Source organism: Nicotiana tomentosiformis, chromosome 11 (genome assembly GCF_000390325.3).
Source record: "Nicotiana tomentosiformis chromosome 11, ASM39032v3, whole genome shotgun sequence".
Lineage (NCBI taxonomy): Eukaryota > Viridiplantae > Streptophyta > Magnoliopsida > Solanales > Solanaceae > Nicotiana > Nicotiana tomentosiformis.
Window position 1 is genome coordinate 54,479,008 of NC_090822.1, and position 18,855 is coordinate 54,497,862.

General features: G+C 40.7%; 2 protein-coding genes across 2 annotated transcripts; both read right to left on the reverse strand.

Annotated features, from left to right (window-relative positions):
• Positions 1-13,426: 13,426 nt before the first annotated feature.
• Positions 13,427-13,831, reverse strand: LOC117275573 (uncharacterized). Its single transcript, XM_033654871.1, has one exon. The coding sequence runs from the start codon at positions 13,829-13,831 to the stop codon at positions 13,427-13,429; it is 405 nt and encodes a 134-aa protein (XP_033510762.1).
• A 1,726-nt stretch (positions 13,832-15,557) lies between these two features.
• On the reverse strand, positions 15,558-16,910 carry LOC104091452 (uncharacterized). The gene is made up of 4 exons (XM_009596785.2): positions 16,824-16,910; positions 16,272-16,538; positions 15,930-16,214; positions 15,558-15,812 (listed from the first exon to the last, which is right to left on the reverse strand). Exons 1-4 carry the CDS (start codon positions 16,908-16,910, stop codon positions 15,558-15,560), a joined length of 894 nt encoding a protein of 297 aa, XP_009595080.2.
• Positions 16,911-18,855: the final 1,945 nt, after the last annotated feature.

Genomic DNA, 18,855 nt, shown 5'->3' on the forward strand with positions numbered 1-18,855 from the left:
CAAGGGAGTTATTTCAGGCACAATCAGGGCAGCAGGGGACCCCACCAGCAGGGCCGATCAGGAGGGAGATTCCAGCAGCAGTGAAGACCCTCATGCCCTAGGTATGGATAAAGGGAGTGTCGTTCATCCCGCCAGGGTGCGGGTAGGGGCACAACACAGCCATCCGGTTCTGCAGCTGCTATATCTTCAGCACCCCTTCCAGCTTGAGGTACTCCAGCACCAGCAGGGCGTGGTGCAGCTAGGGGTGGTGTGCAGAGTTTAGGGGGACCCAGCCGTTTCTATGCTATGAGTGGTCGCCAGAATGCAGAAGCTTCTCCAGATGTCGTCACAGGTATATTGGCTGTCCAAACTCATAATGTATATGCTCTTATTGATCCCGGTTCCACCTTGTCCTATGTTTCCCCTCTTGTTGCTATGGAATTTGGGATAGAATCGGAACAGCTTCCTGAGCCGTTCTCTGTATCTACTCCGGTTGGCGAGTCTATTGTGGCCGCACTATTTTATAGGGGGTTGTGTTGTCATGGTGCGTGGTCGGGACACCGTGGCGGATCTCATTGAATTGGAGATGGTTGATTTTGGATGTAATTATGGGAATGGATTGGCTTTATTCATGTTTTGCAAAGATCGACTGCCGAACTAGAACTGTGAGGTTTGAAATTTCTAATGAGCCACTTGTTGAGTGGAAGGGGGATAATGTGATACCAAAAGGTAGGTTTATTTCTTACCTTAAGGGCACGACGATGATTAACAAGGTGTGTATCTATCATTTGGTCTTGGTTACGGACGCCACTGCTGAGGCACCTACACTCTAGTCTGTGCCAGTTGTGAATGAATTTCCGTAGGTCTTTCCTGATGAGCTCCCTGGGATTCTGCCAGACAGGGAGATTGATTTTGGGATTGATGTGATGCCAGTAACACAGCCTATATCTATTCCGCCCTACAGGATGGAACCGACAAAATTGAAGGAGCTAAAGGAACAATTTAAGGATTTGTTAGAAAAGGGTTTCATCCGACCGAGTGTGTCACCATGGGGCGCACCGGTCATCTTTGTGAGGAAGAAAGATAGATCACCGAGGATGTGTGTTGACTACCGGTAGCTCAACAAAGTCACAATCAAAAACAAATACCCACTAGCAAGAATAGATGATTTATTTGATCAGTTACAGGGTGCTAGATACTTCTCCAAAATTGATTTACGATCCGGGTATCACCAATTGAAGATCAGGGAGCAGGATATTTCGAAAACATCTTTCAGAACCCGGTATGGGCACTTTGAATTTCTGGTATTGTCTTTTGGGCTAACAAATGCCCCGGCAACTTTCATGGATTTTATGAATCGGGTTTTCAAGCCTTTCCTCAACTCCTTTGTGATAGTGTTCATTGACGATATTCTTGTGTTTTCACGAGATCGAGAGGACCATGACGATCATCTCAGGGAAGTCATGTAGACTCTTCATCAGCACCAATTGTATGCGAAGTTTTCAAAGTGTGAATTTTGGCTTGAAATTGTCACATTCTTGGGTCATGTTGTCTCTAGAGAAGGAATCAAGGTTGATCCTCAAAAGATTTCAGCAGTAAAGAATTGGCCTAGGCCTACAATGCCCACCTAGATTCGTAGTTTCTTGGGCTTAGCAAGGTATTATAGGAAGTTTGTCGAGGAGTTGAAATCAAGATTGACGACAGTGCCGGTGTTGACCCTACCGGAAGGTACGAATGATTTCGTGGTATATTGTGATGATTTAAGAATTGAGCTTGGGTGTGTGTTAATGCAACACGGCAAGGTTATAGCATATTCTTCTAGGGAACTCAAGAATCATGAAAAGAATTATCCAACACATGACTTAGAACTTGCGGCGATGGTTTTTGAATTAAACATTTGGCGTCATTATTTGTAAGGGGTCCATGTGGATGTATTCATGGACCACAAGAGTCTTCAATATATTTTCAAACAAAAGGAGCTAAATCTGAGGTAAAGAAGATTGTTTGAGTTACTCAAGGATTACGACATCGATATTTATATCACCCGGGGAAAGTCAATGTTGTGGTGGATGCTCTTAGCCGGAAATCTATGGGTAGTTTGGCTCACTTGGAGGCATGTCAAAGGCCATTGGCCAGGGAGGGTCATCAGCTAGCCAGTTTGGGAGTTCGTCTTGCAGACACTAGTGAAGGAAGGGTAATTTTGCAAAATAGGGCCGAATCTCTGCTTGTTGTGGAAGTCAAAGAGAAGCAATGCAACTATCAATTTTTGGTGCAGCTGAAGGAGGGGATTCACAAACATAAAACTATGGCTTTTGTGCTTGGCATGGATGATGGTACACTAAGGTACCAAGGGCAACTATGTGTTTCGAATGTAGATGGTCTCCGGGAAAGAATCATGACCGAGGCTCATGCTTCTAGGTATTTTGTTCATACAGGTTCTACAAAGAAAAGGAATCTCAAGGAAGTCTAGTGGTGGAATGACAGAAAAGGAATGTGGCACACTTTGTGGCAAGGTGTCCAAACGGTAAGCAAGTGAAGGCCGAACATCAACGGCCCGGTTGGTTGTCACAGAACATAGAAATTCCAATGTGGAAGGGGGAGATGATTAATATGGATTTTGTAGTAGGATTACCGCACACTTCGCGCAAGTTTGACTCAATTTGGGTGATCGTGGATCGAATCACGAAATCAGCACACTTCTTGCCTGTTAAATCTACCGACACATTGGAACACTATGCTCTGTTGTATATCAAGGAAATAGTCAGGCTACATGGTACGCCAGTTTTGATTATTTACGATTGAAGGTCTCAGTTCGTGGTCAATTCTTGGAAGAAATTTCAGCAAGGTTTGGGTATTCAGGTGAATCTTAGTACAGCCTTCCATCCACAGACCGATGGGCAAGTAGAGCGGACTATTCAGACACTTGAGGACATATTGCATGCTTGTGTTCTTGACTTCAAGGGTAGCTGGGATGATCATTTGCCACTCATAGAGTTTTCTTATAACAACAAATTTCATGCAAGTATTCAGATGGCACCATTTGAGGCATTATATGGTAGGAGATGTAGATCTCCCATTGGGTGATTCGAAATTGGGGAAACTGAGTTGATATGGCCAGACCTCATGCATCAAGCTATCAAAAAAGTTAAAATCATTAAGGAACGATTAAAAACTACTCAGAGTCATCAAAAATCCTATTCAGATGTTCGTCGCAGAGACTTAGAGTTCAAAGAAGATGATTGGGTATTTCTGAAGGTTTCCCCCATGAAGGGTATAATGCTGTTCGAAAAGAAAGGGAAATTAAGTCCGAGGTATATCGGGCAGTACAAAATCATCCAGAGGATAGTTGAGGTGGCATTCAAACTTTAGCTACCACCCGAGATGTCATTAGTGCACCCGGTATTCCATGTGTCTAGGTTGAAGAAGGTAGTTGGAGATCCATCAGCTATTGTGCCGGTTGAGACCATTGAGGCTAATGAAGAATTGTCATATGAAGAAATTCCAGCTGCCATTCTTGATAGGCAAGTCCAAAAGTTTGGAAACAAAGAAATTGCCTCCATGAAAGTGTTATGGCGAAACAACAGGTTGAAGAGGCCATTTGGAAGACCGAGGAAAAAATGAAGAAGAAGTATCCTTACTTGTTTGAATAGCTGTGTAACCCTTTCTTTTATGAACTTGTCGCCTATGAATTTTGTATCATTTGTTCAGTCAATGTAAAGGTGTTCCTTTTGATTATATATTGCTGATGAGGCCACGATTGGTACTGTTATGAGTTTGTTATGTCGTTGGGTTGTGCATATGTTTGTAAGATGTGTTTCTGGGGCTCTCTAACAGGTGGATAGGCCTAGTTACAAAGAAAACTCAGGTGAAATTTTTGGAAATTTAGGGAGTTAGTTAAATTTGGAGTTGCTGGTGTAAGGTATGAAAACTAAGTTGCACAAGGTGCTAATAATGGACCCTTATCCTCATTCGAGGACGAATGATCTTAAGTGGGGGAGGATGTAATGCCCCGTAAACTTTTTCCTAAAAACCCAGATTCTGTGATGCCAAAGTAGGCGTAGAGGTTAATAATAGTAGAAATTCTTCGGGCGAGCTTGCTCGCCGCGGTTTGGACTTTTTGGATTGAACAGTGCGCTGGGGAGTTGAAGAAAAATATTGGGTAGACGTAGGGGCAGTATTCTAGGGCATTTTTTATGTCAATTTTGCGGCCATTATGTGACTGCATAACGATTTTGCGGGCCGCACTTATGCAATCGCATAATGGTTGCATAATTGGTCACATAATCGCATTCTGTCATCTTTTTGGTAATTTGGTCATAACTTCTTGTAGGAATGTCCAAATGACAAACGGTTTAAAGCATTAGAAACTAGATACATAGACCTTTCTTTTGATAGGTAATACATTATATAAATCTTCATATCCAGAGAGTTATGCTCGTTTGAAAATGTATTGTGCGAACTCACTTGAAACTTTATCTCATCATAAAATTTTCAACTTGACATAGCCTTGGGGCTCTTCTTAGACCATAAACCATTCTTAATGCACCTCATACATATTTTATCATGATTAATTGATATCATTCATATAATAGTCCTTGTTTGAACACAAAATAATATAAATAGCACACATCGACTTTCTATATAGCATTGAAGTACTTCGGAATTTTTCTGAGGTGTTATAACTATGGGTTGAAATATTTATTTTGCAATCAAGATGGAGAGTTTGCATAAGATTTGATAAAATCGATTAAGTTTATAAAAGGTCTGTCTTCCAGACTAATTTAGTGAAAATCTATTTGGAATTTGAGAAAACACAAAACATAAAAGTTGTAGCCTTTTGCAATAGCTTTCTAACAATAAATTGTGGAGCCCGAACGGATCCCTGTGGAAAATGTTATGTGTGTTTTACTGGGCAACGTGCAGTATGCGCGCACAGGTGTGTGCCCAAATGGTCTCATGCACGGTCGCGCACTTGTGGCAGTGCAACTACACTGCTGCACGTCCAGGTGCGCGGTTGGGCCTTTAGCTGCAATGGAGTGCACTCGGAGGGTCATTTTAAAAGCCCTACTTCATCTCTCACACCCCAAAACACAAAAACGTGCTCTAGAAAAGGACGCTCTCAAGCACCTAACTCCTCAAAAGTCCCCTCCACCATCCAAGGTAAGTTCTAATGTTGATTCTAAGCTAATTTAAATTCCCCAGCACCTTATTAACATGTGTAAATCCTTAAAATCATTAGATATTCGATTGGGACATCATTATTGAGAGAATAAACCCTAGAACTCGAATTCAAGAGGATTGGAAGTCAAAAAAGTAATATCTTCACCCTCTAAATGGTTGTAGCATTGGATTAATTATTATAGACTCTAAGTTCATGAGATATGAGTTGATGGGTTTGATAGAAAAGCATGAACGATTATATGCTGAGGTTGTTGATTGTTGATTATTGATTATGGATATCATTTATCTTATGGTTGATAAAGAATGGTATTGATTATAGCAATTTGAGATAATAGAATTTATTTAGCAGCAAGAGAATGGTTGTTGGGTGAAGAAACACCATTAGTGAGGGCTATGAAGTTTTATACCCACCAAGTATTTGTTAAAATTCATTGCTAACCAAAACACGAGTATTTTTGCTAATATGGAATCCCTTTGACTTGTATTCATATAGATTAAAGTCGAAAAGGCTGGCGAATGTTGTATTACGCGCAAGAGAAGAAAGGTAAGGTATGTGAGGCTAACTCTCTATGTTTTGTGAATGTTAATGGATCTCCCTACACTATGTTTCTTTTACGACGTTACTAATTGCCTCAGAAATATAGTTAAGCCTAGTTTCTTGAATAGTTGCACAACTTCTATTCTCTACCTTCATAACTCGTTCATGACTTTTATTTTGAACGTTGTTAGCGCAGTATGTAATCAATATATATTTGGTTTGATGCCCATGAGTCTCAGTCTTGATTTCTTAGCATGTCATAAACAATCGAAGTTTCAGTTTTCATAACCAGTTCAGGAATACATATCTCAGTTTAGTCCTATTTAGTATTCCAGTATCATTTAACTCAATATTATTCAGTATTTCAGCATTACATATTGCAGTATGATTCTCAGTTCCTGAATTTAAATCCCTGAATGTTGAACACCTATATTTGGGCCTGAAGCCGTAGTTTATATGCTTTATGCATATTTTGTCCTAAGGCTGTAGTTTATGCTTTATGCATGTTTGGCCCTGAGGCGGTAGTTTATGCTTTATGCATTTTGGTCCTAAGGCCGTAGTTATGTATACGTATACTCGGGCCAGAGGCCGTAGTTTATTCAGATAAATAGTTTGTTCATCATTCAAAAGAGGGAGTATTCATATCCTTACTTCCTTTGTTCTGTTCAATTATCAGTTATTAGTTATTAGTTATCAGTTATCATTTCACTTATCAGTTATCAGTTATCAATTATCATTTTAGTTTCAGTTTCAGTTTCAACAGTTATGATTTCAGTTATCAATTATTAATTCTCAGTGATCAACTCAATACCCGGGGCCTGCATCTCATGATGCAAGCAATGATTTACAGGTTGATAATTTAGAGTGCTAGGATTCTCGTACCAGCTATTTGGTGATCCCCATTTCTTTTGGGGCATTATAATCACCTTACAATCTTCAGTATTTTCAGACAGTCAGTGTTTTCAGTACGTCATTAGAGGCTTCATAGACTAGAGTAATAGTTAGACAGAGTCACATGCTTTTCATGTTAAGCAATGTTGGCTACAGATATACTTCAGACTTATGTTAGTGCTTCCGCACATTAATTTATATCATTCAGACTTTCAGTGTATCAACTTGTGTTAGTTTATCTTCCGCTTTCAATATGTTATGATATCACATGTTGATTCAGCCAGCAGTTGGTTCGCTAGGTCACAATAGTCAGGCACCGGGTGCCATGTTACGTCCACAATGCTTGGTATCATAGCACTAGGTTTAAGTGTCCTAGGGAGTTTATGAACCCGTGACTACTGGAGTTTCCTTATATGTGTGTGCCGGCCACTCATATAAACGGTTAAATACCAAGACATTCAAAATTATCTCATTTCTTTCTACAATAGATTGTGCCATGAAGCGTAGAGCAATATGTAATCTTCTCTTTCTATCGAATTTAGAACGTATCGAATGCCCAAGCGAAGGGAAAGAAAAACCCAAGGATCTAAAAAAGAATGATTGCCCATTGGGGTATAATTGTGGAGTACATGTTGGTAACAAATCAGCACACTTCTTATCTGTTATGGCTACTGACACAACAGAACAGTATGCTCAGTTATGTATCAAGGAAAGAGTCAGGTTGCATGGCACTCTGGTTTCTATTATCTCAGATAGAAAGGCACGATTCACGGCTAATTTTGGGAAGAAAGTTCAGCAAGGTTTGGGTACTCAGATGAATCCTAGTACAGCCTTTCACCCACAGACAGATGGGCAGGCATAGCAGACTATTCAGACGCTCAAAGATATGTTGCGCACTTGTGTTCTTGAATTCAAGGGTAGCTGGGATGATCATTTGCGGAAGCATATCATACCGCAAAAATTATCTTCACACGAAACCCTTTTTGCATTTGTGCGATCACTATGTGGTCCACATATGAATTGTGTGATTGCACAATGAACCGCAGATTCGACTCTCAGATAGTGGGATGGTCTGCTTCACTCTGCGATTTCTCTGCGGTCCGCACATCACATTTTCGATCGCAGACCTGCCGTATTTTTAACTTTCCACGGGATTTTGTCATCCTTTTCCCGTTCTTGGTTCTTCAAGTCCAGTTTCCTACAAGACACCAAAACTACAAAAGAAATATCTTATAATGCTTTAAAAGATGAGCTAAAGTCTATGTAATTGGTATCAAAAGTGCTGCATTTCTACGATACATCAACACCACCAACATAGACTCTTGCTTGCTCTCAAGCAACTAAAAAGTCACCCTACTAAATACTAATCTACTTCCGACTGATAAAAAACAACAATGTCTATAGATTGTGCTGACTGTTAGCTAATAAGCATGTAACTTCCTTTATTTACCCTTCTTTGAAGACAAAGAACATTTAATTGTTCAAATAATAAGTTTGCGAGCCTCGAGCCTCAAGTGCAATGACAGAGTGCTACCAGTAGCTTGATATACACTTATATCCTACTTCAAGAACCCTAACTTCTGCTAAATCTTGCAATTCATGAGTGCTCACATCAAAGAAAATCCCCAACTAAACAAATATGTATAGGGGATACAATCAAACACTCTTGCACTCAGAAAGAAGGGTAAGTGCTACAAGTTTCAGTCCATATGCTTGCCGTTATTTTATATCACCTACCTCAAGAATAACTGGTTATATCAAAAAGGACTTTTTAAGGGTTGTAGTGTAGGCTTCGGGATAGGTTGGATGAATATTGGGGAATATTGTGACGGTACCTCCTTGAACGCTACACACATTCTTTCTTGACTATCACATAATGCCCTTGTTGATATCTAATTGCTACTATCAACCCACCTTGTATTTTTAATGGCTGCTCCCTAGTTACTTGCCTTACCACGTTCCCTCACCACTCCTTTTTTTTGGAGTGTGTATTTCATAGTTTGAGGGAACATGAAGCTTTTTGTTTTGGGTACGATGGCTCTAGACTTAGCCTTTCGCTTCATATGCCATAACCTCACAAAGCTTAGCTTTTCCACACACTACCTTCTTCTATTATTTCCCAATTTGCACCAAAACCCCCAACTTAGGTTTAAGTCTCATTCATAACATTCAAGGAGGGATGGGTTCAAAAGAGGGATTAATTTCATAAAAAGGGGACCGGTTTATAATGTGGTAGACAAAGGAAAGGTTAAAGGATCAATGGGGGATAACTAGGATAATAAATGCACCAGGGAGGTAATGCTGGCCAAAAATTAGTTAGCAATCAGAAAAAGAGCCTAATATCATTTCAACACCCAATCATCAACCTAAGATTTGCATTGAGAACTAACTGGGCAAGTTCTTGACATTACAAGTTGAGCACATGCATTATTTACACAAATTCTCACCACTCACGATGCATGAACTGCTCGAATCAGCATAATTTCAGCCCTTAAGTGAATACCAGGCAATTCAAAGCTTCATCATGTGATATTTGAGATTCTAAGTAAGCACAAAGTCAAAGAGCGAGCCTTGATTTCACAAAAATTACATTTCTTTTTTTTTTTGTACAAAATTCGAAGGGTGCAATTTATTCCACAAAAACATATCACATGCTTGAATCTAGAACAATAGCACCAAACAAGTCAAAACGTTTTATGCTACGGACATGGTTCTACAATTACACACTTGGAAAAGAACCCGGCAAAGAAAAACCAAGGGGAATTCATTACTATATACAAGTCTACACTGTTAAGACTAAGAGTTTATATACAAGTTGCAAAAGTCGACTACCCCACCCCTAACCTAAGAGCATGCATTGTCCCTAATGCATTGAAAAAGCAAGAGCAAAGTTTAGGGGCTTCTTAGGGCGCACTAGGTGCTTGGATAGGTTGGAATATATGAGGCGGCCGTGGGGCCGGGTGCTGACACTATGGAGGAAATGGGTGGATCCTTTGACTGGACAGTGGTGTCTGAGACCAAAGTAGGAAGCTCCGCCAGTTGCAGAGCCGGGTCCTAGACATGGGAGCTGCTGGCCTCACCCGATGATATATATGTGGTCGTGGAGTAGCCTTGGCAACCATACCTGTAAGGTTGTGTGCGATAGCTATCTGTACATCCACCTCATCCTCACCTAGTTCCTATGTAGAAATAGCAACATGTTTGCCTCTATTGTCCCTCTGATCATCACCCTCATCAAATATTTGATCCTCATCTATTTCCTCATGAGACTCTCCAGATTCCTCATCTAAATGAACATCGGTGTGTGCAATGGAACCCGGAGCCTGTGAGATGTCAGTACCATGTGCCTCCTCGACTGAGAGGAGGTTTGTGAAATCTAGACAAAGTCTTGGTACATGGGAGGTGCCAATGCCCTACTCCCCTTCCACCGGAAGAAAGGGTGGTCAAGTAAAACTTTAGTGTCTTCATCTTATGCAGCTCCAACTTGATCTCAGCTACATCATTTTTGAGTTGAGGCATGTACCTAGCTCAACCTTCTCAAGGAGAGCTTCAAAGTGCTTGAGTCGTTCCTCATATGATAGATGTTGCTTTTGAAGACCACTTACATAGGTTTGGAGCGGGGCCAATGCCTGTCAGATGAGTGATGGAAGTTCTTTCTTCAATTTTAGTACTTTGTCATTTGCATGTTATGCTAGTAGACCAAGCTTGGAGAGTGCAGGAAGTGAGACATGTGGTGTTGCAATGGCTGGTTTGGAAGTAGATGTGGAGATAGCCGGTGCTGAAGAAGTTTCTGGCATTGATGAGGCAGCAGGTGCTACTGAAGCGGATGAAGCTGGAGGGAGAGTGAGTGATTGCTCTGGTGGATCTTCGACCACCTTCTTCGAAGCATCACTATGACGAGTGATGTCAATGTCCTGAACAGCTTTTACTATGCGGTCATGTTTGGGGAATAGAGGAACCTCTGCGTCTTCACACAAAGCATGGATTAAGCATGGAAAAGGGAGTGAGGTTTCTTTTTGGTTTTCCCGAACACGAATCTTAGGGAATATAAGATGTCCCAAATTAAATTTGATACCCGACATGATGCAAGCAATGAGGATCGCCTTCTCTAGACTCATGTCGGTCTCATTTCTAATAGTCCTTATACGAGAACAGCCAAAACTTAGCCAATACCGGCCTTCTTGGGTGAAATCCCTCTTGTGAATCTTATGGCATGGTGCAATACATGGTGGAGTTCCCTTGGCTATGACAGAGGCTACCCAAGCATGCTCAGATTCCTTATTTGCAATCTTTGCATCAACTTCTGCCATGCCTGGTTCCCAAGATTCGAATTATGCATCATTGATTGAGTGGGGATCACATAGTATTTCAACTCCTTGGACTAAGACAAAGTTCAAGTATATATGTTTCTCTTTTGTTCTGAGTTCCTGGATGTAGCATATGCAACATAAAAGTCCCTAACAAGTGTCTTGTTGTACTCCCCAGAACTTAGTGAAGAACTCCCACCCCCTCTTTTGGATGTTTTCTAGCACACGTGGGTAGTGTTCTTTACGACTGTTCAAACTCAGTTGCATTTCTTCATGGATCTTTCCTTTCGTCGTGGCATCTATGTACAGATTCAAAGAGTCTGTGATCCCAAACTTGAGATCCTCACCACTCTTTCTGTGTGCTTCGACATGGAGGTCAATTGGTGTCCCAATGTCAAGCTATGCCTTCTCCTCGCCAGACTGGGAGGTAGGCTTAGATGAATTTCTATATGTGCCAGGCCGTGTGCATTGGGATTGTTGTGATTGTGGGCTTATAGTTTCAGCCCATCTCTTTCCTCGAGTGGTGGGTGCTCATGATGCTAAGGATTTCTTTGGTACCATTCCTGCCAATTAATGAGAAGTGAGTACATGGTAAGGCATGTGTAACATATGGCAGAGAAACGAGAGACACAAAATATTCTGCGATAATTTATGTGATCGCTAAACAACCCTACAGACTGCAAACCACAATGCAAAATATGCCCTATCATAAGCAAAAAGTTATGCGGGCCGCAGAAGTGGTCGCAGAACAAGTTTGCTACCGCATATCGATCGCATTTTGAACTTTGAAACTTAGCTTGAATCTTCTTATGTCTATGACCATTATGCGGTCCGCAAACCATTTCTGCTGCACCAGACTCAACAGCATAGTAGTTTCCACAAAACCCAATCAAGCAATGATTATGCGGACCGCAAATCAGTTATGCGGACCACAAAGATCATCTTCTCCACATAAAACTCACTCACATGCAACATTATGCAACACTAAGTAGTTAATGCACAAATTGTGAGAGACCATTACACACACTCAACATCAGGTCAATTTCATGCTCAAGCTAACAATACCTTTTGCATATTGTCATAAATCAGCAACCCCTATACTCAAATTAGCACCCCTAACTCTGACCCACTAATGTTTATTGGACCACAACAATTTTTCCTCCCAAAGTAGATGTCGAGTACAAAAAAACAAGAAGAAAGGTAGAGAGAGAAGGGTATCATGGATGAGAGGCAATTAAAATAAACTAGCAATCTCAAATCACATGAGCAAGAGGAAGGTTGGAAAGTCACATACCAGATGTCGGAAGATCGAGCAAGCCTCTTGGTGTGAATCGTGCGAGCAAGGTGATCCTTTATCTTCTTTTCTCTCTATGTTTTTCTTTTATGTTTTTTTTTGTTTCTGGGTACGTGAAATTAGAGTATATAGATGGAAATGAGAGAGAGAAAGAAACTAGGGTTTAATACCTGAGGGTTTTGCGGTGAAATTACCATCGCATAATAGATTATGCGGTCGCATATGTGTTTTTCGATGGATTAGTAACCTGGGTGGTGTGGAACAGATGTGCGACCCACTCTGCAGTCCCAGAATAATTTTGTAGGTTATAGAAGTTGAATTTTCTCCGCATTTTTAAGGTCCAATTTGAATGGTGTTCTGCTTGTGTCAGCGACAATTATGCTATCCGCAAACTCTTTATGCGGCCGCATATGTTGCCGTAGAACAATAACTGAAGCTCCGTTTGCTTTCCTTTATTTTCCCTTTTGCCTTTGCATCGTATTTCTTTGTGTTTTGAGTAACCTGCATTTTAAACACATATGCCAAACTGTTCAACACTTACAAATAAACCTATAAAAAAAATCTTACCAACAAATGGGTTGCTTCCCAAGAAGTGCTTGATTTAACATTGCGGCACGATGATGTTGCCCCCACTTTGGCTAATCAGTGGTGGGGATTGGTACAGGACCATCCTTGAGTGCGAATTGTTCTACTAGTTGCCTTTCTCTAATGGTTTCGAGGTAATGCTTCACCCTTTGGCCATTTACTTTGAAAGTTCGAGTCCCGTTCTCACAACTTTGAATGGGCCAAATCATTTGGATTTGAGTTTTCCCGGAAACAACCTCAATCTTGAGTTGAAGGGTATGACCAAGTCACCGGATTTGAATTCCTGCTTTATAATCTTCTTGTCATGAACAAACTTTATTCTTTCTTTATACATGGCTGCATTCTCGTAGGCATGAAAATGGCACTCTTCCATCTCGTTGAGTTGTGTCATCCTTAGATTAGGAGCTTCGACCCAGTCAAGATTTAACTTTTTCAATGCCCACATGGCTTTGTGTTAATGCTCCACTAGCAAGTGGCAAGCCTTACAAAAACACACCGATAAAGTGAGGCGCCAATGGGTGTCTCAAATGCTATTCGATAAGCCCACAATGCATCATCTAGCTTCTTTGACCAGTCGGTCATGTTTGCATTAAAAATTTTTGCTAGAATGTTCGTGATCTCCCGGTTGGAGACTTTCACTTGACTACTTGATTAAGGATGATAAGGTGTAGCCACCTTGTGCTTAACTCTATATTTTATGAGCAACCCGACAAAAGCTTTGTTGCAAAAGGATTTCTCCCAATAGTATTGCCTACACTCCCGCGAGAACCTTTTCTTTTGATAAGCTTCCAATCTGTCGGGGATAAGGTCACTGACAAAAAGGTTAGCGATGTCGGCATGCCAAGGAGTGGAGGTGCTAGATATTGCCAATAAGTGTTCATCTGGGAAGGCATCATTAATTTCAACATATTCTTTTGGTCTCCCTGCCTCTTCAAGCCTAGATAAGTGATCTGCAACTTGAATCTCTATTCCTTTCCGATCTTTGACTTCAAAGTCAAACTCTTGTAAGAAAAGAACCCATCTTATCAATCTTGGTTTAGCATCCTTCTTCTCCATAAGTTAGCAGAGAGCAGCATGATCGGTGTAGACTATCACCTTGGATCCCAATAAATAGGCCCGGATTTTCTAAAAAGCATAGACAATGGCAAGTAGTTCTTGCTCAGTTACAGTGTAATGTATTTGTGCACCATTGAGTGTCTTTCTTGCATAGTAGACATGATGAAGATTCTTGGTATGCCATTGACCAAGCACTTCTCCAATATCCACACCACTGGCATCACACATGAGTTCAAATGGAAGAGACCAATCGGGTGTGACAATAATAAGTGTCGTGATGAGCCTTGCTTTCAATTCCTCAAAAGATTTGAGGCACTACCCAGCGAACTCAAACTTAGCATCCTTTTCAAGGAGCTTGCACATGGGACTAGCAAGTTTTGAGAAGTCCTTGATAAATAGCCTATAAAAATCGGCATGCCCAAAAAGGCTCCGAACAACTTTGACCGAAGTGGGAGGAGGAAGCTTGGAAATTATCTCGATCTTTGCCTGATGCTTGCTAGGAGATTTTGTGGCCAAGAAAAACACCCTCGTCCACCATGAAGTGATTGTTTTCCCAATTGAGCAAAAGGTTTATCTCCTCACGTCTTTTGAGCACCTGCCTAAGGTTGTCAAGGCAATGCTCAAAGGAATCACCAACTACAGAGAAGTCATCCATGGATACCTCTAATAAATCCTCCACCACGTCCGAGAAGATTGACATCATGCATCGTTGAAAAGTAGTTGGGGCATTTCATAGCCCAAACGGAATTCGGCTAAAAGAAAAGGTCACATACAGACATGTGAATGTCGTATACTCTTGGTCCTCTAAGGCGATGTTGATTTGGTTTTAGCTGGAGTATCCATCCAAAAAGCAATAAAATGACCTTCCCACTAGCTGATCAAGTATTTGATCAATAAAAGGAATGGGGAAATGGTCTTTGCAAGTTGCACTATTGAGCTTCTGGTAGTCCATGCAAACGCTCCACCCGGTCACCATCCACCTTGGGATGAGTTAATTTTTGTCATTTTGAATCACGGTCATGCCTCCTTTATTTGGCACACATTGCACCGGACCCACTCAAGGACTATCAGCAATGGGGTAGACAACCCCGGCATCTAACCATATTATGATTTATTTCTTCACCACCTCTTGCATGGAAGGATTTAACGTCCTTTGATGCTCCATACTAGGTTTGCTCTCTTCCTCCAATTGTATCTTCTGCTCACAAATTCCGAGGGAAATCCCTCGGATATTCCCTATAGTCCAACTAATGGCATGTCTGTGATCCCTCAAGGTATCCAATAATTGTTCAACATGCACATCATTCAACAAAGAAGAAATAATTACATGTAGAGTTTCATTAGAGCCATGAAATTTATACCTTAAGTGTGGCGGAAGTGGCTTGAGCTCAAGTTGTGACAGCTCGACAATTGAAGTCTTAGCGGGAGGAGTGACTCTATTCTCTAAGTCAATAGAAAGCTTCTTTGGTGCATAAGTGTAGGACCCAAGCCCTTCCAATGCATTCACCGATTCCACGTATCCTTCCATGTCATCACCATCAAAGTTAACCAAAATAGCCGCCAATGCCTCACCAAGGCATTCCTCTTCCATCTTCACCTCGACGGCATCCTCTACCTCATCAACTACATCAATGACTGAGATACTCTCGCATGCATGTGGCAATTTCATACCCTTACTTTCTTGAAAGGTAACTACTTCGTCATTAACTCGGAACTTAATCTCACTTCATTCTGAGTCAATGAGTTCCCTCCCGGTAGCAAGGAGTAGTCTCTCTGAGATGATAGGGATCTTTTTATCAACAGCACAATCGAGAATACCAAAGTCGGCAAGGAGGAGAAGCTTCCCTACATTCACAACCACACCATCAACTATTCCCAATGGTTGCTTTATTGAACGTTTGGCCATTTGCAACCTCATACTTGTAGGCCTAGGCATTCCCAATCCTTTTTTCTTGTAGATAGCAAGGGGCATTAAGTTGATCTAGCCCCATCATCACAAAGGGCTCATGCAAAGTCACGCAATCCAATAGTGCATGGAATGGTGAAGCTCTCGGGTCCTCTTTCTTTGGACGGTGGTTGTTGCAATAACGGAACTAACCCGGTGAGTCAAATTCACCACTTCATTCTTGGTGGTTTTCTTTTTAGTGATCAAGTCCTTCAAATACTTAGAAAAACGCGGCATCTCTTGGAATGCTTCGACAAATGGAATGTTCGCCCATAATTGCTTTAGGATGTCATAGAACTTCTCGAGCTTGCTATCATCAACCCTTCTAGCTAGTCTTTGAGGGAAAGGAGGGGGAGGTCTAGGAATTAGTGCTAGGGGTGTTGGTGCCTCTATTACCTTTTCCTTAACCTCTTCACGGCTCACCTCTTGAGCATTCGCCTTCTTAGAGAGTCTTTAATTTTCAACAACATTTGGCATCTCAACTTGTGCCTCAACCTCTTGTTCAGAATCTTCCTCTTCGACCACTTGTTCATTCTCACCTTGAAGTATTTTACCGCTCCGAGTTGTAATGGCCATACAATGAGAAGTTGGGTCACTCCCACTACCTTTTGGGTTTGCAATAGTATCACTTGGAAGCGCGCCTTTTTTCTTCAGATTTTGTTCTCTTGATAAATCCCTCATTTGCATCTCCAACTTTTGAATAGATGCGGTATAAGTACCCACAAGCTTGGTCATATGTTTCATTGAAGTGTCGGATTTCTCCTGATTTTGCAATACTCTTTCAAGCATGCTTTACAACTTAGATTCATATGAAGAAGTCTCATTCTAATGTGGAGAGTTAGAATACTGCCTCTTTGGTGGAACATAGGTGTTTGAACTCCGATTTGAGAAGTTGTTGTTGTTATTACTCCAATTTCCTTGATTTGAACTACCTTAGTCATTTCGCCATTGTTAGTTACGTTTCCCTTGCGGGTTAGATCTCCATTCGTGTGGTTGTCCGGAACTTTGGTAGGGTTGTCTTTGATATCTTCCTTGTGAATTATTGACATAATTTGCTTCTTCATAGTCCTCATTTGGCATTGGTTGCACATCTTCCACAACATTCACTTTCTTTGTTTGGCTTTCAGTGAGCATTTTTGTCAACACATGTCTTGGTAGCAAGCCCGACAATTACTTAATATCGTTCTTGGTTCTCCTTAATCGTGTTGGTCAAGGAAGGAGTACCATCTGCACTTCCAGCCGTGGTGTCTTTCGAGTGCCAAGCTTGGTTATGTTCAGCTATTTTGTCGAGGATTTGTGTGATCCTTGCAAATGTTTTATCCATAAATGATCCATCCGCCACATTTTTGTCTATGGATTGATTCATATGATCCAAGCCCATATAAAACTTCTTCAACAAAATATTATCCGAAAAGCCATGATTCGGCGATCTCGCCAAATATAGCTTGAATCTATCCCATGCATCATGTAGATGCTCTCCCGGTAGATGCTTGAAGAAGAAAATTTTATCCCGAAGCTCGAAGTTTTTGCTTTGTGGGAACCATTTTGCTAGGAAAGCTCTGAAAAGTTCGGGCCAAGTGTGGATGGAATTAGAAGGTAGATGTTGGATCCATTGTCTTGCCTCTCCGGTTAAAGAGTACTTGAACACCCTCAACCTTAGGGCATCATCTGAGACATTATTCTTCTTATGCATTGCACAAACACCCAAAATGCTTATGAGATGTTGTGTAGGGTCATCATCAGTGTAATTTCGGAAGAACCCCTCCGCCTTTAGCATTAGGATTAGATTGTGTTCCACTTTGAAGGAAGCAGCGTCAACTCGAGGAGGGACAATGGCATTTGTATCCTCAATATACTCATATATATCCGCAAACACAATCTTTTCTTCTAGCTCGCCCATGTTTACCTAACGACACCAAGCAAAGCAAGGAAAGTGTGATGGAGTAGAAGAAGACGTAAAGTAAAGGACACACTAATTAGTAATTTCAAAACCATATTCCCTGGAAACTGCGCCAAAATTTGATACGCTCAAATTACACCTAAATAAATAGTGTAAGGTAGTCGATATCAAATATAATAACCCAACTAGGTTGCGGTCGAATCCTATAGGGAATACGTGTGAAAATGTTACTTGACTAGTATGAAACTTGACTTAAGTCATAGTTCTACTCCGTTAATTTAAGAAGAGTTTTGTAATTGTGAACTGTCAAGAAAAACTATTTTGTTAAGAGAATGTGATTAATTTGATTAAGAAAACCAAGGGTGTGTCCCCATCAATGGAATGTAATGCTATCAGTGTCAATATGTTATATTTCTAATGGAAGGTCCTTTGATATGCAAATGGTTCGTAAATGACTACCCAATATTTTACAATAATTAGGTAGTATTTCCTCTTTATGATTTTCCCAAATATGAAAGAGTTACAATTAAGAACAACAAATTTATTCCAAGTAGAACCCACTTATCCCTAAGCGATTCTATTAAACAAGGTTTAAAGTATTGAGTTCTTGCTATTTAATTCTACCAAACCCTAACCCACTTTTCCAAGTAAAGATAGAGTAAAACGGCACTAGTCAATATTTGCAACCATCAACAATAAATGAAGCATGCCAAATGAATAGATATCCACCAACCATTATTATATATATATATATATATATATATATATATATATATATATATATATATATATATATATATATATATATATATATTCAATGGTAAACTCCCATTAACATTAAACCCATTTAGGGTCCACAACCTTAGTATTTAAAGATAGCTACCCATACTAGAATACAAGAACAAAGTAACAAATAATGTCATAAAGCTTACAAAGAGTTCAAGTCTTGGATTCTCTCTTCGAAAGTTTCCAAAATAATGGTGTATTCAATGCTCTAAGTGTAGCCTCTTTTTCAGACAAGATGGTCTACAAAAACCCTAGTCATTCTATTTATAATGGTCCAAAAGTCGTGGACAAAAAGTGACAAAAATGACCCTGCAGATAAAGTCTGAGACCGCAGAATGAGCCGCATAACGCATTCGCAGTCCGCACATCTCCCTTTTTCACCGCAGATCTGAT